The sequence below is a fragment of the Myodes glareolus genome, chromosome 13 (assembly GCF_982192425.1).
Source record: "Myodes glareolus chromosome 13, mMyoGla1.1, whole genome shotgun sequence".
In the NCBI taxonomy this organism is placed as follows: domain Eukaryota; kingdom Metazoa; phylum Chordata; class Mammalia; order Rodentia; family Cricetidae; genus Myodes; species Myodes glareolus.
In genome coordinates, this window is record NC_142038.1 from 24624609 (window position 1) to 24647984 (window position 23376).

The 23376-nt window shown below is 43.2% G+C and overlaps 1 protein-coding gene across 2 annotated transcripts in view; it reads left to right on the plus strand.

The window, feature by feature from the left end:
* The window catches only part of Txnl1 (thioredoxin like 1), a 30529-nt gene extending 24701 nt beyond the window's left edge, over positions 1-5828 (plus strand). The window contains exons 8-9 of one of the 2 annotated variants that reach the window (XM_085699797.2): positions 1066-1108; positions 2522-5828. In XM_085699797.2, coding sequence (XP_085555923.1) covers positions 1066-1104 — 39 coding nt within the window. In that variant the 3' untranslated portion in view covers positions 1105-1108; positions 2522-5828. The remainder of the gene's footprint in view (positions 1-1065; positions 1109-2521) is intronic. The other variant, XM_048419684.3, reaches the window with a different exon arrangement.
* The last annotated feature ends 17548 nt before the right edge of the window (positions 5829-23376 follow it).

Here is a 23376-nt window from a genome sequence, read left to right on the forward strand (position 1 = left end):
GTAGGCTTTTTACATAGATTGCTTTATATTAAAATACAGGTGTGCAAAAGTGACAAAATTGGGGCTTTTGCTTCTTAGGTAACAAGGTGCATGTGAAAAGTAGACCACGTTTTTATCACTTTTTATAAAATAGACTTTTCTAAACTGGCCATTTACCACATACGCTATTTTTATAACATTTCTATTTGTTTATTTTTCAGCTTTTTTAATACAACTCAATGAACTAAAACTGGAAGATTTTCTTTTTTAATGAAGTAATATAAAGATAGACTTTGTCTCATTGTACCCCTTCCTTGCTTCATTACTCATCTGTCACCTACCTACTCTCACCCTCCCCATGTCCTCAATTGTTGCTGCGAGATTTCTTCAGCTTCAGCATCTGGATCAGCCTTCTTGTTACCTAGATTGCCTCAACCACCTCTTCCTTCAGATTTCATCCCACTCATGACTCTCAGTTGGCCCTTTACTTTGCTTGCAATTATAGGTGCCTTAATTTTCTTACCATATTATGTTGCTCACAAGGCGGTTTTATTTTTGTTTTTTTTAACGTGCTGTTTCCTATTTAATTTTGTTCAATATTGTAAGAAATAATTTTAGAGTAAAACTTATTGTTAAAAATGCTTTCAAGCTTAATTAGTTGAGTAATATTTTTATCCATTTTAAAGTTTTATATTTTAGGAACAGTAGAATTATTTTGGAAAGTAAATATAACTTTTTTTTTTCTAACTAGAGCAGTGTTACATACTCCTTGGGTTTTAGTTGCAAATTGTGAATTTTCTTATTGGAACATTTGCCACAAAATCTTTTTGTGGTCGTATTCTCTCATGCTTACCCATGTGAGCTCAAGTCCAGTTGAAGAACATATGGACTAAACAGGCTGGGTTAAAACTCTAATGCGGAAGACCAATGGATTCTTTACTGAATGAAAGTTTTTCACATCTAATTTTGATGTGCCTAGACTTTGGTTTATCTGAGATGTAACATAAAGACTTAAGACAGAATGAAAGAGCTTTATGTTTGGGGTAAGAATCCGCATGGAATGCTGAATTTCTTCTTTTTTTACAGAGAATACATATTGGCAAGTTGAGAGTTGTCACCCTGTGAAACAGTATGCAGACTTGCATCTTCTGCTGTATCACATCTTCTAAAATTTTGTTTTGATATTAATTGTTTTCTTTTGCTTAATCTAATAGCTCTATGTTTTGCATTTCCTAAGTAATATAGTGGTCAATAATGCTGTCATTGTCTGTCAGCTAAAATTCACTTATGGTATAGGTCATACCATCTCCTCTGCATTCTGGTGTATTTTAAAGCCCCGTTTTTTCTTACTCTTGTCCACTTTTCCATTTTTGATGCTATTGTCCCTTGGACTGCTGAACTAGTCTACCATAGTTTGCATGGACCAAAGAGGAATTTCTTGAAAAGTTTCCCTGGTTGATGGAAAAAACAAACTACAGCAAAAATTAAAAACATTATTTTCTGCGGTTAATAATTCTCAATGGAAATAGTTTTTCAGTATTTTTTTCATGAATGGCATTGATCTAGCTATTTTCTGTTATAGACCAGACATGTATTAGTGACCTGTAGACATTACCATTAAGAACAAAATCACTTTTATTAATGCATGTGTATGTGTGTGTGTATGTATGCATATATATACATATACATATATATGCATACATACATGTATGTAGTACATTATAGAGGGACTTTTTTGAGATATTTATGCTGTGAAAATATATTAACTAGTGATAAACTCTGTTTTTTAGATAAATTACTCTAGACCACAGAACCAACAGAGAACCTGTTTTCATGACTTACTAGTAGACACCAGGTTCTTTTTGCTTTGTTATTCATTTATTTACTTTTGGGTACTACATTTATAGGAATCAGGTATTTTTACAGACTTCAGGACTAGATAGTTTTTTTTTTATTACTCAGATGCACGGTTTATTTTTTTACATTTCTTACAGTCTATTTCTAGCAACCAGGTTTTTTTTAAAGCTGGAAAAGAATTCATCATTTTCAGTCTGTTTTCATTTCATGTTTACATATTGAAGGAAATGTCTAGAAACCCATCAGTTGACATGAAGACATGAATTTAATGTGTTCTTTTAAATACAGATTTTGTAATTGACATTTGATTTCTAATTGCTTAAAACTAGTACACTAAGAATGTTTTGCTCATAGCATCTTTTTATCATTATTATTATTATTATTATTATTATTAACTTCTCTAAACTGTCAACCTGGTTTGGAAAAATTATATTACTTAAAACAGAATGGGAAACCGGAAATAGCTTGCATGTGTTTAATTCCTTGTGTTCAGGGGGAGGGGCGTCACAGTTTGCTGCCACAATACAAGCACAGTGCATGCAAAAAAGGTTCAAGGATTAAAAAGTAATACCAGGACAAAAGGACTAAAGTCATTTGAAATCATTACCATGTTAGTATTGTTTTAAAACATAATTTAGAATCATTAAATTGTACATAATTTTTTTTTTTATTTTTGTTTTTCTAGGTAGTTGGCAAAAAAGGAGAAAGTCATTAGGGTACAAAAGACACTGGAAGACTTAACTGCAGTCAGATTTGCAGCTCCTGGATAATTGCTTGATTCTCTTCGGAAACTGTTAATCTTTTATTTGTTGCCATTTCCAATAAATCATTGCTTTTGTTCAGATGGTATCACTAGTGTTTCTATTGTAATCCTGATCCATGCAGTTGTAAATAATAAAAGTCAGTACTTCTGTCATTCTGTATAAATGTATTCTCTCTCTTGTGTTTATTTGAGTACTGGCTAACTCTGTTTTAGAAGAGCTGTGTCTGAAATCACATTGGCTACAAGCTAGTCTGTCTCTAGAGGAATTAAGAGTACTGTCTGCACATGTAGAGTGTTTTGATACATGGATTTGAAATGTGTCTACACATGTGGAATGTTTTGATGCATGGATTTGGAATAACTAACCATGTTCAAGTGAGTATTGACTTTGTATTTTATCAAAAGTTATTTGGGTATATCTAGGCTTTATAAATTTCCTCAAATTATAAACAGCCACTAATCTTATCTATCACTGGTAGTTAACAGGTCTACAAATGTTCTGTTTGTAGAGGAGAATCTTGCTATATAGGCTAGCCTTATCATTGATACCCTTTTGTGCCTACCTCCCAAAGGCTGGGATCGTAGGCATGTACCTCCAAACCTGGTCTCTTGTCAAGATTTTAACTCTTTTTGTATAAACCTAAAAGTTAGAGTCAGATATTTTCTTTAATAATAAAGGTATTAATATTGAATTCAGACAGTTGGCAAAATATAATACAATGAATTTATGGAAAATTGGAATTTAGTATCTAATCTAATATTTATTATCTAAATTCACCAAACATTCACTATAAATGCATAGATACAGAATAAGATTTAAGGTTGAAAGTGAGTCGTCCTAACTGGTTTTGAAGATCTTTTACAAAATACTGGCTAAACAAAATATTTGTTCTTATGTGCTTTTTTAACCTTACGATTGAACATTAGACTAAAATATTAGAAAATTTAATGTTTTTTTATTTTATGTGTACAAAATGTGTTTGGCCTCCTCTAAGTGTATATACTCATGTATGTGTAGACTGGAAGAGCATCAAAACCTCAAGAACAGGAAGATGCTTGGGAACTGCCATGTGGGTGATGGGAACTGAATGTAGGCCTCTACAGGGCTGCTGCTCCAGCCCTATGAATTTATCTTAAAATTCAGTATTTTAAAAGCATATGTAAGATTATAGCTTGTAATTCAGTTAATGCATTTGAGGACATTCTTATCTAGAAATAGTGCAGAGATTTGCCCTTTCAATCCTAATGTATTTATACATGGTTATGATAAAGCTGTGCAAGTTTTAGTGTTGAAGTAGCCCTCTTCTGAAACTTGTGTTGTCAGGTGATGTTGAGTTCATTTGTTTGTGAGCACAGTAACCGATCTGTGATGTTTGTATTTTATGTATTTCACAGTCTTGTTAACTTAGAACAAAAGGAAGACAAAAAATAAAAGTTTATAATGCAAACCATCTGAAGTTAATCACACCCGAATGAAGAACAAGATTAACATCAAGAGTTTTAGTTTATACTTGCCCCTTTTGGGTAATCATTGAAGTGCCTCATCTCAAGTGTAAATGAAAAACCAAGTAGCTTCACATTTGCAAAGGCTCAGACATTAGATTTTTGTTGTCATATGACTTCTGTAACATATAGCAGCATATAGATATTCAGTCATTCGAGTTGTAAATTGTGAAGAATGCTAGTAGGAAGCCTATATGTGTCACAAGTTTTCTTAGTGCAAAAAAATAAAGACACGTAGTTGACATGTAAAACATCATGCTAAAAATACTATTTTCTGTTAAACTAAAACAGTACATATATAGTTACTTGTAAAAATATGTATACACACATAAAATATTTACATGTAACCATTTTCCAGAAAAAGAACATGAGAAATACGTAACCTTGGTTATCTTAACATTAGTGTTTTCTAGAAAACTAATATTAGTTTGTTTTGTCAAGCTATATTTTGTCAAACTATATTTGTCTAAAAACAATCTATTTGTATGCATCTTGTTTTTCTTATCAAGACATAGTGAAATACTCTGTCAGCAGAGACAGTGTCATAGGAAGGTTTAGTCAGAAAAAAGCTAAGAGTAAGACTAGCACTTGTTACTGCACTGCTGTGTTCGTATTGGTCCTTTATAAAAGTGCTTTGGCTGTCTGGCTGTCCGGACCAAATGCCCCCTCTTGTATATGAATGTATTGGATGGAGGTAGTCACTTAGCTATCTGCCAGCCTTGTTTGTCTAAATGATTAAAGATGTATAAGGCTTTTTTGTGGTATTCATAGTTTTTGCTATGAGTGTATATTTAATACTAACATTTCATTCATGGCTATCATTAGTTCTTATGTTTATATTGAGAGTCTGGGGACCACAATGTAGGCTGTGGGATGCAGTCGTCTATATATGACAGAGTTACACCCATCAGATCTTAACAATATGGTAACATGAACAAGACCTGTACCAGCTGGCATGCCAAAAGGGGGTGAGGAAATTTTGTAAGGCCCCATATCTAAAAGAAAAGATACTAAGAATCAGTCTTATTCAGGGAAAAGCCTTTTTTGTGTCTGTGTGTGTTTAGGATTGACCACTCAGGATTGGTCAATCCCAATAACACAATCCCAAGTGGTCAACCCTTAAACACATAATCTGAGCAACACTAAACGGACTTGGCAGGTTGTATTTATATATACATACACATATATGTGTGTGCGTCTTAGTTACCTTCCTATTGCTGTGAATATCCCTGACCAAGGGTGTTATAGAAGAGTTCATTGGGGCTAACAGTTTCAGAGGATGAGTCTGTGACCCTGATGTTGGGGAGCATGGCAGCAAGCAAGAATGTTCTGGAGCAGTAGCGGAATGCTTGGTTACATCTGATCCAGAAGTGTGAGGTAGAGACAGCTAACTGGAACTGGTGTGGGCTTTTGAGATTGTGTGAAATTTCACCAGGAAGAACAAAGGATTACATCACTTTAGTTATATCTAATAATTTAATTATAAGGTTGTTGGTATGTACCTTATTTGAATCAATATCAATCAATACCTTTGGTTTCTTTATTACACCAAAGAAAATTACTCTATTGTCTGTGGTTTTTTAAGTCCTTACATATGAAAATTTCAATGTCTTATTTGTCTATTCACCTCATTTGGTTATCATGTTTGAGAAATACTGAACCAGAGAGAATTGGAATTCCTCTTGACGTTTTTAGTGTCGTTAATAAAATACATTTTTAATATTTATATTTGTTTGTTTATTTATTTGAGACAGGGTCTCAATAAGTAAGGCTGTCCTGGAACTTAACTATGTAGACCAGGCTGGCCTCAAACTCAAAGAGATCCTCCTGCCTCTGTCTCCTGAGTGCTGGGTTTAAAGGCATGCGCCAACATCCCTGGCATAAAATACATTTTGTAAAGGAAGTAAGAGGTAGTTGATTATGGAGATACTTCATATCCATAATATGTCCATGATCTAGGACACATTTAAGTTACCTCAAACTCTGTGTTTCTACACAGGTGTCTTTTTATGTTTCATGAAGTTTAAAGAGCAAAGTCATAAATCATGGCAAGTTCAAAATATATTGGTTTCATTAACGAGATTTTAATAATGACCTCAATTGTATGCTCAAGGACAACTTTATTAGAATTTAGAAGAAAACAAGCCCAGGACAGTGAACTCATTAGCTACTAGAGTAGAGGGCATTAGAAAAGCTGTGCGGAGTGACGTGGAGATCAGACAAGCAGCTGTGTGTGTGGTGGTGGTGGTGCTTTAGAGAAAGTAAGGGTGCCAGAAATGTCTGGGGACACAAAATATTAAAGCATGCTTAGCATACAAAAAGAAGAAAAGATACTTTTTTTCTCCCCAAGAGAGGGTTTCTCTGGCCGTCCTGGAACTAGCTTTTGGAGACCAGTCTGGCCTTGAACTCACAGAGATCCACCTGCCTCTGCCTCCCGTGTGCTGGGATTTAGGACATGCGCCCCCACTGTCCAGGTGAAAAGTTCATTTTCTGAATGATTCAGAAGCGTAGACTAAAGTGGATAATGTCAGTGCTCATTAAGTGATCCCATTTATTCCTTTTATCCCAGAGATTTTGTCCGTGCCCTTCCTGGGTGGGATACCTGAGTAAGCATGGCACCCATAGGCTCATACATTTGAATGCTTCTTCCCCAGTTGGTGAACTGTTTGGGAAGGATTATGAGGTGTGGCCTTTTTGGAGGAGTTGTGTCTCTAGGGGTGGGTTTTCAAAGAGCACTTGCCAGGCCATCTGCCTGTGACTTGTGGGACAGTTAGAAGCTCTCAGCTGCTGCTCCAGCACCAGGCCTGCCCGCCTTTTGCATGCTCCCCACCTTGATACTCATGGATTCACCCCCTGAAACTGAGCAAGTCCCCAATTAAATGGTTTCTTTTATAAGTTGCTTTGGTCATGGTATCTTACAACAATAGAAAGGTAACTACTGCCCAATGACAGCATTGGTACACAGCACGGGGCACAAAGGTGTGTTGCATAGTAGGGAAAGGCACATGCATGTCACCAGGTAGCATCTCTGGGATGTGTCAGTCACAAAGTGCATCTGTGCCATTACATGGCAGCACTGTACATGGCAGGTAAGTGAACAGGAGTGCCATGCCACAGGGCTGTTACATTGCAAGAATGGGAAGATGCCACCATATGGCAACACTGGTATATGGCAGGCACATGAATAGGTGCCCATACCATCACACTGTGGTGCTGGGACATGAGCAGGGATGCTGTACCATGGTGTGGTGGTTCTGGGACATATCAAGTACTCAGACATGCATGTCTGCACCTTCACATACGTGGATAGCAGGTATGTCAACAGACATGGCCATCCTACCATTTGGTGATACCAACATGGCAAGCACTGGGACAGGCCTAACCCTACTGCTGCCTGCTTGCTCTGGGACATGACAAGCATGCATGCAGCACCTGTGCTACCTCATGCTGACAGACATGACATGCAAACAGGCACGTCTATGACAGTGTTGACCATGGTAGTTATCAAAAAAACAATTGCTATACTAGCCGGGTGGTGGTGGCGCATGCTTTTAATCCCAGCACTTGGGAGGCTGGTGGATCTCTGTGAGTTTGAGGCCATCCTGGTCTACAAGAGCTAGTTCCAGGACAGGCTCCAAAGCTACAGAGAAACCCTGTCTCCAAAAAACAAACAAAATAGCTATACTACTATGTAATATTACTTGGACATTGTGGATACATGGGCAGGTGTGCCTAAGCTGCCCTGTGCAGCCCTGGGACCTTGCAAGGGTGCAACCAAATGTGCCCATGCCACCAGGGGCAGAACAATGAGACCACAGTGTAGTGATAATTCATTTGTATTTTAATAAATAAAGCTTGCCTGAAGGTCAGTGCAAAGCAGTCACACTAGTCAGCCACACAGTCCAGGCAGTGGTGGCACACACCTTCAATCCCAGCATACACACTAGTTATCTAGAAAGACCGGGTGGTAGGGTGCACACCTTTAATCCCAGCACTAGAGAGGACTATAAGGCGGGGTGAGACAGGAACTCGCTCTCTTTCAGGCTGAAGATTTCAAAGAGGTAAGAACTCTTTAGTGGTTTGGCTGCTTTTGCTTTTCTGATCTTCAGGTTGAACATCAGTATCTGTCTCCGGGTTTTTACTATTTGTGCTACACTACAGGATTCCCAAAAGGAAAGCCAGCACTACCATGTGGTGGCACTGGAAGACTGCACGGGTACAAGCCTGTGTGGGTGCCACTCCATACTTCACACCCATGTAGACAGGTCTGCCCACGTGTTGCTGCTGGAACACGGTGGGTGCAAAAGTAGGCACACTGTGCCATTGGGAGGTGGCACTGGGATGCAGCAGCGACTCGCAAGCATTCAGGCCACCATGTGACAACACTGGTGCAACAGGGACACAAGCCGGCGTGCCTACAATGCCACTTGACCGTCTCAGCAGCCTGTGAAATGGCAGGCACAGAAGCAGGAGATTTGTGCCACCATATTGACATTGGACCATGGCATGTGCTTGAATGTGGATGCCCACACTACTGCATAGTGGCACTGGGATGTAGCAGATGTGCAAACATGTGTTCCAGCATCACAACATGGCATGTTTGCTAACAGGCATTCCTACCCCGCTATGTGGTAGCTCTAGGAAATGGGAAGCACGTAACATGTGTTATCTGGCCAGAGACTCGGGCATAGATAGCAAGGAAACAGGTGCACCTGTGCTGCCCTAAGGTGGCACCGTGACACTGCAGAAATGCAAACAGATGTGCCTCTGCCACCAGGGTGGCCTGGACATGGCAGGCGAACTGCACTCCCGCATCATGGTGCTGGGACTATGCAGGCCTGGGAACAAGGGTATCCACACGGCTGCCTGCAGGCATTGGATACATCTGTCATGCACGGAAACTGGCATGGTCATGCTGTTCCATGGCGGCACTGGGACACAGCAGGTCCACAAGATTAGGCCTGCATTGGCACAGTATGGGACACAGTATCGGTAAGGGCAGGTAGGTGTTCCTGAGTCATCAGAAGGCAGTACTGGGGTGTCGAAGGCTTTGTGACAGTCATGGCAGTACTGACTGAGAGACGGGACCAATGTGAGCATCTGTGGCTGTGCTGGCCCATGGCAGCTCCAGATGGGCAGAAGTGTAACCAGGTCTGCTGGTGACACCCTAACTCATCATGGGGACTCAGCATGTGCATGAACAAGCATCCTGTGCCACCAGGTGGAGACACAGCAGGCACAAACACAAGCTTTCACGCTGCCAGAAGGCTTTGCCAGGAACTTCAAGCCTGCACAGTCATGTGATAGCCACGGGACATAGCAAGTGTGTGACAAAACATGCCTGCTCCACTAGAGGGCAGCACTGGGACTAGGTACAAGTGCCAACAGGTGTGCCTATGCCACTGAGGTGGGGTGTTGTGACACCACAGGCTTTCGAACAGGTGAGGCAGTGCACTGGGACACCACAGGTGCCTAAGCAGGCACGCCCTGCCACCATGTAGTGGCTCTGGAAATGGCAGGCATGTGTGAACAGGCATTTCTCTCCGGTCAGATGGTTGTGATGAGAGATGGCAGGCATGTGAACAGGTGTGTCAGGGACGCCTGGGGTCAATGCTGGGACACTCCAGCGTCCACATAGGTGAGCCAGTGCCACCATGTGATAGCACTGGGAGATGGCATATGTGTGAATAGCTGTGGCCACGGGGCAGCAATGGAACGTGGCAGGGACGTGAGTTCAAGGTGTCATTTGTCATCAGTGCAGTTCCACAGCAGGTGCACAAGCAGGTGTGCAAATAAGCACGCCGATAACTCTATATGGTGTCAGGCATATGAACAGCCACCTGGCAACACTGGAACACAGCATGGGTGTGAACAAGTGTGTCCGTGTTCCCTGAGGACAGCACTGCAATGCTGTAGGCTTGAGGCCAAGTGTGGCACTGGAGGATGGAATGGTTGTGAACAGAGGAGACTGTGCTACCCCACGGCGGCACTGGATCTGGCATGCAGCAGATACACAGACACGCTTGCCTGTGATGCCACATACTGGGGGCTGGAACAGATAATGTGAACAAGCTTATCCACGCTTGATGCTACCAGATGTAATGATTCTCAATTTATTCTATATAATAAAATCCGGAGTCAGAAATTGAGATGATGACCTGAAAAATCCAAGGAAAGCAGAGCAATTGACTGACTCCCGAGCCACTGCCAGTGGGAAAATCTCCAGAACTTCTCCTCCTTCCTTCCTGTTCCTTCTTGCCACCTCCTAAGTCTTCCAAGAACTTTATGGCTAATCCCGTCAGCCAATCGCTATCTCCGTCCTTTGATTTAAGGTTGCTTTATTGGCACAATGGATTGGCTGTATGGACAGTTCTCTTGCAACACACACCTGCTATTAGGAGGTGTTGGAACACAGCCGGTGTACAAACAGGAGAGCTGTGCCACCACAGGGTCGCACCGGGACACAGCAAGTGTGGGAACAGTCGTGCCCACACTACCATGTGGTGGGAATGTGTTAGGCGTCGGATAATGAAGTCCCGTGCCGTCACCTTGTGGTGCTAGACATGGCAGGCGCATAAACAGGAGTGCTGTGGCACCATGTAGAAGTGTTGGAACAGGACAGGCACACATGTGCACAGCTGTGCTTGCATGGGCACGTGGCAGCACTCAGACAGAGCAGGTGCTTGGAAGAGCATGCCCAGCTACCATATAGCCATGAAGGTCCATGGCAGACACATGAATAGGTGTGCCTAACATGTGACAGGGTTAGTAACTAGCAGGTGTGCAAACAGGTGCAGACACACCATCAAAAGCCTGCACAACCATATGATGGTGCTGGGATATGAAAGGCATAAGTGTGTCCATGCTGCCATGCGCCAATGATTGGACACAGAAGGTGCATGAACAGGACAGGCATGTTGCCATGTGGCAGGTGCATTATCACCTAGGATTGACATGTTGACTGTGTACATTTGTGCTTGCATTGACACATGGCATTGCTGGAACACAACAGTTACAAAAACAGGCATGCAATTACATGTACTGACATGTAATGACATGTAATGATATGTAATGACACTGAGACACAACAGGTGCACACACACAGGTTTGCCTGTGCCGCCACGGTGAGACGGCGTGGGTGCAAACAGATATGCTCATGTTGCCAGAATGTTGTAGGGTATTTGAGAAAACTGTGTAAAGATGTATTGCTGTTTTGCATTACCTGCCTAAGGCACCTGATTGGTTTAGTAAAGAGCTGAACAGCCAATAGCTAGGCAGGAGAGAATAGGCAGGACTTCCAGGGAGAGAGAGAGACTCTGGGAAGAAGAGAAGCAAGAGATACCAGCAAGACATAGAGGGAGGCAAGCACACATTAAGGAGGAATGGTAACCAGTCATGTTGCAGAAGGTAGATTAATAGTAGCAGGTTAATATAAGACATAAGAGCTAGTTGGGAACAGGTCTAAACTAAAGGCCAAGTTTCATAATCAAAAATAGGTCTCTATGTTATTATTTGGGGGCTGGCAGGCCTAGAAAGTCCGACTACTCCAGAGGGCAGCACTGAGACATCTCAGGCTTTCAGACAAGTGCAGCACGGAGAGATGGAAGGATTACGACAGGTGTGGCCATGCAGTTACATTGAAGGACCCCAACTCGTTTTAACCACAGTTATAACGTTTTGCAAAGGTTTGCAGATAACAAGCTTCATTAAAGACCTCTGGAGTTCAGGGCCTCCGGAATGCTGAGCAGATAACAAGCTTCATTAAAGACCTCCGGAATTCAGGGCCTTCGGAATGCTGAGCAAAGATACTTAAAGTTAGGGCAAGGACAGCCTTATCTGGCTGCGAGACAGGAGATTTATGGACTAGCCATAGAAACAAAGAAAGAGAGGATTGCGAGGTGAGGCCTGAGTCACGGGGCCCGTCACGAGTCAGAGGCTGTGCAATCAGACATCTGGTCGCCAGCCAGGAAGGGGGGGCAGGAGAAACAATAAACCGCTGGGTAGTCCCCTCATTGTTATTTAGGTTAAGAATTTACCACCCTGCATCTCGCTTCTGTAAACCTTGCTTTCTGCTCTCCTATAAAAACCCCTCACTCCCAACCTGTGGCGCGCAAGTCCTCCGAGAGACTCTGTCGCCCCAGGTACCTGCGTATCATCCAATAAACCTCTTGCTGTTGCATCCGGCTGCGTGTTTTCGACTGATCTTTGGGCACGGGGTCTCCCCCGAGGGAAGACGCCCACGCGGGAGTCTTTCAACATCGCAGCCCCCAGACTAGCAGACATGCAAACAGGCTTGCCTGAGATACCACGTGATGGCGCTGGAGCATGGCAGGCATGCAAACAGGCAGTCCCAGGCCACCATGTGGTGGTACTGGGATGGGCACCACATGGTAACACTAGAATAAGCAGACATACAAACTTACATGACCTAGCCACCACATGGCAGCTCAGGTACACATCAAGGTGTGCAAAGTTGCATACCCAGGCCACCAAGCGATGGCCCTGGACACAGCACAGGTATAAACAGATGTGCAGAGGGGCATGGTGCTGGTACATGGCAGGCACATGAACAGGTGTGTATGCACCACACTGGGATGTGGCATGCATACTAAAAGATCCCTGTGCCACCACATTGTGGCACTGGATCATGGCAGACACATGAACAAGAGTGCTCACTGCCACTTGTCATTGCTGGGACTCATCAGACACATGAACAGACATGAGCATTTCTCTACATGACAATGCTGGGACACAGAAAATGCACCAACAGGTCTGCTCATGACACCAGATTCATGGCACACTGGGACATGGCAGGTACATGACCAGGTGTGCCACACTACCAAGCACTGGGACATAACAGGCATGCAAACAGGCATGTCAGCAATAGCATGTGGTGGCATTGGGACACTGCAGATGTAGTAATAGAAGGGCTGTTGCCCCCATATGGTGGTGTGGAGATATATTGGCTGTGGGAACAGGCTTGCACATGTCCTCACATAGCAGCGCTGGTATGCGGCAGGCACATGGACAGCTGTTTCTGTTGGTATGTGCAGGTGTGTGAACACGTGTGCCCGTGTCACCATGTGGAGCTGCTATAACATGGCAGGCATAAGGATTGTCATGCCTTCCACTCTTTGGTGGCACTGGAACATGAAGGTCCATGAACAGGCCTGACTGCTCTGCCATGTGACAGGGCTAGGATGTCCTGTGACTAGGATGTCAGGGTGTGAAGAAGTGTGCATGTGCTATCACATAGTCTTGCTGCTCTCAGCAGATGTGTGAACAGGCCTGCCCATGACACCACACTGGGGCCCAGTAGGTACGTGAACAGGCATGTCCATGCCACCACGTGGCAGTGATGGGAAATGGCGGCTGAGTCCTGAGGAGCGTTGTGGCACCACACGTTGACTCTGCGACAGAGCAAGTACAAACAACAGGCTTGCTCTTCTTCTTCGAGCACGTGCATGGCAGGTGCTCGAACAGGATTTCCCAGGCTTCCATGTGGTGGCATTGGAACATGGCAGGCCCATGAATGCACATGATCACGCGGCCACTTGCTGGCACTGGGAATAGCAGGTGTATGCACATGCATGCCCCTCAGAGTTGTGGCAACACGGGTGGCCTGCCACATGGCAGTGCTAGAAAATGAAAGCCATGCAAAACTGTGACGGACGCAGCAGGAGCGCCATGTTGGTACATGGTGGCAACAGAACATAGCGCGGGCTGGGGCAAGCTTGCCTACAACACCACACCGGGGTGGTACACAGTGGACATACAAACGGACATGTGCGAGCAGCTGCATGGTAGTTCTGAGACACTGCAGGTTCATGATCAGAGCAGTCATGTAACAGTCATGTCTGCACTGTCACACAACAGTCCTGGGGCATGACGTAGATGCGATCCGGTATGCCCGTACCACCAGAGGGTGGCGCTGGAACATCACCAGTTTTCCAACAGCTGAGCCAGTACTGCTACATGGCAGCCCCGAGAGAGGGTGTGGGTGTGAGCAGGCGTGGCAGTGATGGTGTCAGAGTTGGCAGGCATGAACAGGCCCGACAACAATGCCACATTTCAGCTCTGGGACACAGCAGGTGTGCAAAGAGATGTGATGGCAGCCATGAACATACATGCGCAGCCTGCAACTTGATGGCTCTAGGACGGGGGAGGTATGCAAGCATGTATGCTCGGACCACCACACGGGGTCACTGGGACATGGCAGATGCACAAACAGGAGAGTCTTGCCACCATGTGGTGGCCCTAGGACCTGGCAGGTATGGGAACAGGAGTACCTGAATTGTCACATGGCACACATGTGAATGGGTATGCCCATAACAGCACCTGATTGTCCTAGAACCAGAAGACATGCACACGTTCATGAATGTGCCATTATGTGGAGGTATTGGAGTACCATAGGTATGTTAAATTGCATGCATGTGCCACTGTGTGTGAGCACCTGGCCACAGTGTGGGTGTGAACAAGTGTCCCTGTGCAGCCAGGGCCAGTGGTAGTACCTGGCAGGCACAGACATGCATACCTATGCCGCCATGTTATGATGCTGAGACATGACAGGTATGTAAATCGTTGTGCCCACACTACCACATGGCAGCCTTGGGAAACAACAGGCTAACAGAATGTACTGCCATGCAGCCATGTGGTGGCGCTTGGACATCACTGTTGTGGCAACAGGCTTGCCGGTGCTGTCGAATGTAAGAGTTGTTACATGGCAGGGTCATCAGCAGGTGTGCCTGCACCAGTGTGTGGTGGCACTGGTGCAAATAGGGCACCCCATGCCACCAGGTGACAGCATTGGTACATAGAATGCATAGGAACAAGTGACCTGCTGCCATCACATGTCAGCCCTGGGACATGGCAGCAAACAGTTGTGCCTGTGCCACCAGGTGGCGGTGCTGGGACACAGAATGCCTAAAAGCAGGCGTACCCATGCATCCATGAGTGGCGGCTCAGAAACAGCAGGTATACATGAATAGGAATGCTGTGCCGTCCAAAGGTGGCACTGGGACATGGCATACTTGTAAACAGAGGTGCACACGCCCTCATGTCATGATGCTGGCACATGGTAGGTAGCCTTGAACACACATGCCCATGCTGACATGTTGTGCTGCTGGGACACAGCAGAGATGAGAACAGGTGTACACGTGATGCCAGAGGATGACACTGGGACTAGGCTTTTAAACAGGTGATCCAGCATGGCCAAGTGTGTCACTGGAAAATGGAACAGTTTTAAATAGGTGTGGCCGCGTGACTACATTGTGACTATATTCAGAAGAATATGTGAACAGGCCCACTCCTGGTGCCACATGGTGCTGGGACACAGAAGGTGTGTTAACAGGCTCGTTCACATTGCTACTTAGTGGATTTGGGACATGTCAGGTGTGCCAAGCTGCCACATGGTGGTCCTGGGGCATGACAGGTAAGGAAACAGCATAGCCCGTGTCACCATGTGGAGCTGGGAAGTGGCAGGTGTGAGAACAGGCCTGCAAGTGATGCCAGTGCTGGTCCTAGACCACAACAGGCACTGAACAGGCATGCCCATGCCACCACATAGCGATATCAGGACACACCAGGTTCATGAACGGGAGTGCCATGCTGCTACACGGTGGCACTGGGACAACACACAAAGTGTAGACACTGGAACACGGCGGACACACGAGAAGCTATGCATGTGCCATCTTGTGGCAATACTGTGATATGTCAGGCCTAAGAATGGGCATGCCCACATCATCACGCCCTTATTTATTTATTTATTTATTTATTATGTATACAATATTCTGTCTGTGTGTGTGCCTGCTGGCCAGAAGAGGGCACCAGACCTCATTACAGATGGTTGTGAGCCACCATGTGGTTGCTGGGAATTGAACTCAGGACCTTTGGAAGAGCAGGCAATGCTCTTAACCTCTGTGCCATTTCTCCAGCCCCCACGCACTCCTTTAAGCAACTTAGTTCACCATTATACCCCAGAACACTCCTCAGCTGCCCATGCCTGCTTCCTTCAGCTCAGTCACTTTGGGATTCTTGCAGGCCACCTAGCCTACTACTTCACCTTGGAAATTCCTCTAGCACCCATGCACCCTGGTAAGAGACCCACTCCTCTCAGCTGTCTCTGCTTAGGACTTTCCCAAACCATCTAGCTGCCTTCCCACGTAGGGACTGTAACATGGTTGGCTAACATTCACACCAAAGACACAATCAACAACTTAACTCCAATTGCCCAGGTCCCATTGTAAGCAAACAAAATGAAAGACTCTGATAATTTGTTCCTTCTCTAAACTACTACTATTTCCGTTATAATTGTTCCTAACAAGAACAATTTAGACAAAACTCATGACACAGAATTCAAATGAACAATTATAAACACATCCAAAGAGTTTAAAGAGTTAAAGAAGAGCATGAATGAACAACTGAGCAAACTTGAAGTGGACCCAAATAAACTCCCACTTGAAGTACAAAAGCACAAAAATAACTGACTGAATGAAACAAGAAGGAAAAATCAGGATATGAAAATTAAACTCAATAAAGAGATAGAAATACTAAGGAAAACCCAAGCTGCAATAAACCTAGAATGAAAATTCAGTTAAGTGTCATCAAATGTCAGCAAAACACAGTGGAAAGCTTTTCCAAACAATCATTATGTAGACAATGGGAATATCACGGCTTAAAGACAAGGTATAGGAATTAGATCAGTCAATCAAAGTAAATAATACATTAAAATCTTCATGAATGTAATCTGTTGAAGCTCTGGGAAATCTATGAATTGTAGGTACAGAAGGAGAAAAATTTTCAGTCAAAGGCATGGAACATATTTTCAACAAAATAATAGAATAAAATTTCCCAAATCTGCAGAAAGAGATGTCCATTTGGTACAAGAGGCACACAAAGTATCAAATGGACAGGCCAGGAAAGGAAATGCCTCATGTTTACTGTACTTAAAACACTAAATATACACGACAAAGAAAGGTATTGAAAGCTGCAAGTGGCATAAAGAGTAACAGTTTCTCAATGGAAACCTTAAAAGCCAGTAGAGGTTCAACAGTGTGCTTCAGATTCTGAAAGGACACAGTTGCCAAACCAAGGCTACTGTACCCAGCAAAAGTATCCCTCACACCTGAAGGAGAAAGAAACACTTCCCATAATAAAAACAAACTAAAGCATTTGATAATCGCCAACCAGTCTTACAGAGACTGGAAGGGATGCTTCAGACCAAAGGGAAGGATAAGTATACCCACAAGTTATGGGGGAATATAAATGGTGCTACTAGGGTAGTGGCTGTGCATTGTTGGACTAAGAAAACATTATCTATCTATCTATCTATCTATCTATCTATCTATCTATCTATCTATCTGTCAGTCATCTATCTATCATCTATCTATCTATCTATCTATCTATCTATCTATCTATCTATCTATCTATCTATCTGTCTATCTATCTATCTATCATGAATACAGTGCTCTGCCTGAATGTATTCCCGCACGCCAGAAGAGGGTACCAAGCCTCTTCTTGTTGTGAGCCACCAAGTGGTTGCTGGGAATTGAACTCAGGACCTCTGGAAGAGTGGCCAGTCATCTCTGAGTCATCTCTCCAGCCCCCAAACACAGTTATTTAATACACATCTCATTGGCTTTCCAAGCTAGATTTAGGTGGAATTATTTCTTTGGTTTGCTGTTGGTGCCCTATTGGGGGTGAATAGACATTTGTCAACTTCTTAACACCTCATCCTAACACGAGGTTTCCCTTCTACCTTTATAAACTGACATTTGCCTATGTGATATATCTGTCTCCTCTCTATCCAGAGGCAGTTCTTAGTCCCCCACTGGGACAAATGTCCTCTCGCCGCCCCACTCTTCCTTGTTCCTTTCCCCCTTCTCCCTGTCCTCTATCTTTCGTCTTTGGCTCTTATTCTCTGCCTTCTGCCTCTCTGGGACAAATAAACATTCTTTGTGCTTAGAGCTTGACCTTGGGGTGTCTTATGCTGATACCGGTCCCTTCACAGTCTGTGGTGATGCCTGATCATGAAGATAAATTACTCTTCCAAAAGAGTTTTATACATTTTTTTCTCCTGCTAGGGACCTGTTAATTATCACCCAAACTTCTATTTCCAATGAAATGGGATGTAAGACAGAAAACAATAACTTTTATGATATGGGACATAGAAAGCTTTGGATTAAAGGCTGATAGTTAATTGCAAAGAACTTTTGTTTTCTTTATCGAGACAGAGTCTCTTTGTATAGCCCTGGTTGTCCTGAAACTCGCCTTGTAAACCAGGCTGGCCTCAAACTCACAGAGACACACCTGCCTCTGTGTCCTGAGTGCTGAGATTAAAGGCGTGAGCTACCACCGACCAGTTCACAGAGAATTTTTAAAACAAGTAAGCAGTTACAGTATAAGCTACCAGTTCCTGTCCAGTAGACTGTTTCCAGATCACTAGTTTAATGAAAGGACTGGATAAATTGTGTTAAACACAGTACTTCATTAACCACACACACACAAAACCCCACAAACCACCTCCAGCTTTGTAAGTCCCAGGTTACTCTTTGTTCCAATGAAAATTATGCTTTGGTTGGGAGTCAAGTGCTCATCCCTAGCTATTAAGCACTGAGGAAAGAGGCTGCCAGGCACCTATTACTGATATGAGCATTCAATTAAGAGCTTTTGGAAAAACCAAATTCTTTTTATGAGAGTGTGAGTCAAACCACCTCTCTTTCAGGCATTGGTGGTTTGATCAATGATTAATTACCAGACTTGTATCTTGCTCCAGAAAAAAAAGAATACCTTAAATTTATGGACCTCTACGTGCTCTCCATGCTATGAGAATCCATGCAGAAGTTCCTCTCACTACTAAGAATTGAGAGTGATGTCAGCATGAGAGTAGAGGATGGAGCAGCAAGTCAAGGAGCCGTGGTCTCAGCTTTTCGAGGAGATTAAATTTATTAATCCTCGCCTAGTATTGGTGGCCCATGTCTTTAATCCCATCTCTTAGAAGGCTTCGGCAGGCAGATAACTGTGAGTTAGGGCCTGCTCTACAGAGTGAATTCGAGGAAATCAGGATATCCAGGACTAAATGGAGAAATCCTGTCTTAAAAAAAAAACAGAGAGAGAGAGAGAGAGAGAGAGAGAGAGAGAGAGAGAGAGAGAGAGAGGAAGGTCAGTAATCCTTGAGAGGGTTCTTTAGGCTGGCACATTCCAGTGTCCTAGGCCAAGTCCAAGCTAATTACAAGGTCATCTCATGGCCTATGGCTATCTTACTGTCCAGCAGTCTCTTGAAAATTCAGAAAAAAGTATCTTCCCCCTCCAAACTTCTCATTAAAAGTTATTGTCCTCTGCTTCAACCCCTTTCTTAGGTATCCCCCCTGTTGGCCACTGAGGTTTTGAGTCCACCGATGTTGGATGGATGAGATAAAAGGGAATTTCATTTTCTTATTGAAGTCAGGATACTCTATAACCCTACCACATCTTGCATGCAGATAGCCGCATGAAACAGTTCACCTCAGAACTTCCTTGGACACCATCCAAAACCTGTAGATAGCACCTTCTGTTACATTCTTATGGGTGCTTGAAAATAAAAGTCTGTAGGCACTAAACAGGTCCCTAACTCTATGGCTTAGACATGTCCTCAGATGTCCATTTGTTGAAGTCTAGGTTCCCTACCATCCAATAGATCTTATTGAATAACAATTCTCACCCTATGGGTCAAAACCCCTTCAGTATTTGAATGACCTTTTTATAGGGGGTCACATATCATATATCCTGCATATCAGATATTTACATTATGATTCATAACAGTATCAAAATTTCAGTTACAAAGTGGCAACAAAAATAATATTATGGTTGGTGGCCAACATAACATGAGAAACTATATTAAAGGGTCATCACATTAGGAAGATTGAGAATCACTGGTCTAGAAGATGGGACATAGTGTGTGGTCTTACACCACTGGAGATATTCTGAGAAGGGTGTGGAATATTTCCTTATACTGTAACATGAAGGGGCCTGCTTGTTGGGGTTTCTGTCCCACCCGGTACTCCAACAAGCCGGCAAGCCCCAAAGAAAATCACACACAGGACTCCATTAGATTATAAACTGATTGGCCCATTAGCTCAGGCTTCTTGTTAACTCTTATAGCTTATATTAACCCATTATTCTCATCTATGTTAGTCATATGGCTTGGTACCTTTTTCAGCTGTCAGCTCACATGTTGCTTCTTCGGTGATCTGGGCAGGAATGGTGGAGAGAGCTTCCTCCTTCCTAGCCTTCTCCTGTTCTCATTGCCCCACCTCTACTTCTTGTCTGGTTGACCGGCCTATACTTCCTGCCTGGCCAATCAGTGTTTTATTAAAATACATGATTTACAGAATACAGATAATTCTCCTACACTATTATACTGTGCAAATATATATCACTGTGATTGGTTTAATAAAGAAGCTGACTGAGCAATAGCAGAACAGGATCATGTTAGGCAGGAGAATCAGACTAAAGACACTGGGAAGAAGGAGAGCAGAGTTAGAGGAGTCACCATCTAGATGGGAAGGAAGCAGGGCATGCAGGGGAGGTAAAAGCCATGAGCCTTGAGGCAGTACATAGATTAATAGAAATGGGTTGATTTAAGTTGTAAGAGCTAAGTAGTAGACCTGAGCTATTGGCCAAGCATTCATAACTAATAATAAGTCTCTGAGTGGTTATTTGGGAAGTGACTGGTGGAGCAGAGCTGATCATTATCTCCCTACAAAAGAGAATATTGAGAACCAGCCCCTTCTGCTTCCTTAATGTTAAGCATCTTGACACCAGGTGAATGGTTTTACTGCATTCTGCCACCATGATCTTCCTTGGTACATATTTGAGAGCAATGCTTTTATGAAATATGAACCTGAAATGTAGACACTCCAAAACTGTGAGCCTTTTAGTTTCTAATTTGTTTATCACAGGTATCAGTTACCATCACAGAAGGCTGATTAACAATTAGTAGCCCAATGTAGCTTTGCTTGGGTCATAGTCAAGGGAAGACAACCACCTCCCAAGGGCCACAAGTCATACTTGTACCTAAAATGGGCTTCTGGTCCCTACATGACTGTATCATTTTAATTTCTATTGCTGTGATAAAAAAATACCACAATCAAGCCATTTTACTGAGAGAAGGGTTTATTTGGGCATACAGTTCCAGAGGAATAATATTCAATCACCATCTTGGGGGAGAAAAATGACAGTAGGCAGGCATGGCACCTGAAGCAGTAAGCTGGGAGCTCACATCTTAATTCTCAAAGGTGGAACAAAGAGAGAACACAAAATGGCTTGAAACTCTCAAGGATCTTCTCTATTTACACACTTCCTCTAACAAGGTTATATCTCCTAAGTCTTCTCAAACATAACCACCAATTTAGGACCAAGCATTCAAATCCAAGCCTTTGGGGTGTTGTTCTCATTCAAACCACTGCAACAGCTCTGGGTAAGTGTCCCAATCTTTGGCTGAAATGAATCGTTTATATTTCATAAAATCCTGTCCCACTTATCACAGTCTCTACTCGAGTTTCATAGGATGGAAGAGGCTCTGTACCTGGGACTGATGGCCTTCTACTGCAACGTTTTAGGAGTAAGAACAACTTGCAGTCACGGTTCATGGTTGACAGCTTATAAAGTTAAAAAAGAAAGATATCCATGGTTTCATATTTGTTACTCGCTGTTGCAAAATATCCCGAAAAGAGCTAGTAAAAGAAGGGAGGGTTTGTTTTGGTGTAGAGTTCCAGTGTACAATACATCATCATTGAAAAGTTATGGTGGCTGGGCAGTGGTGGCGCACACCTTTAATCCCAACACTTGGGAGGCAGAGGCAGGTGGATCTCTGTGATTTCAAGGACAGCCTGGTCTACAAGAGCTAGTTCAAGGACAGGTGGCAGGGGCTTGAGGAAGTTGGTCACATTGCTTCTATAGCCAAGAAGCAGAGAGAGAGAGAGAGAGAGAGAGAGAGAGAGAGAGAGAGAGAGAGAGTGCTCAACTAGCTTTCTCCTTTTTAATGTATCCCAGGACATAGCCTAAGGAATGGTACCACCCACTATAGGATGAGTCTTCCCACCTCAGTTAACCTAATCAAGATAATCCCTCATAGGTATGACCAGATGTTTATTTTCTAGGTTATTCTAGATCCTGCCAACTTGATAATATTAAATATCATAGTTTGCTCACTACATCAATACATCCTTTTCAAGGATGAATTGTGGGGTGTGTGTGTGTGTGTGTGTGTGTGTGTGTGTGTGTGTGTGAAGACATGATGCTGTCTGGTCCTAGGTAGATGCAGGATACATACTGATCATGTATCATGGCCTCCAGATAAGAGACAGGAATCTTTTTCATTCTCTTCTTATTGTCAAGTGTGACTTCAATCCCCTAAATCAATGTTATAAAAGAAAACAAAAGACAAAATGGGTGTAGCAGCATGCTCCTATAGTCCCAGCACTGGGGAGATGGAGACAGGAAGTTTCCTGAGGTTCTCTGATCAGTCTACTTGGTGAGCTCTGTGCCAGTGAGAAAATATATTAGTGACTTTTTTTTGAGGTTGCAACAAAATATCACGACCAAGACAACTTACAGAAGGAAAAGTTGATCTGAGATTTTCATTCCAGAAGGAAAAGAGTCCATGTGGGAAGGTGGAGCAGCAAGCAGGTGTAGTCACTCGAGTAAGAAGCTGAAAGAAAGATCATGTTCTCAGCCACAGGCACAAAATAGAGAGAATGAGTAAGGGATAAGGAAAGACTGTAATATCAAAGCCTGCTTCCAATGACATACTTTCTTCAGCAAGACAGTACTACCAAAACTTCCCCATCAACTGAGAACCAAATGTTCAACTATCAGAGCCTGTAGGGATATTTCTCATTCAAAATACCGCATAGACTTTGTCTCAAATACAAGGTGGATGGTACTTGAGGAATGACACCTGAGGTCAACTTCTTGTTTCATCATGTACATGTACACACACATCCACATGAACATACATCACATGTGCACTCACATGAACACACACACAATTTAGATGCTTGCATGGTAGTCATGTAGCTTCATTTATAGTAATTCAATTGTGGCAAAAGAGAGCTTCTCCATGTTAAAACTTTAAAATGAGCCTGCATGGAGTCCTAAGACATACAGTAGATTGCTTCATTTCCTTTAAACAAAATGGTCAGTTAGAGAAGGAGGATTTGCTAAGCCAAAAGTATCTAAATTTGACCAAATGCAACAGAGAAAACCACTTGGACTTGGTTATTTCTAAAATCTGT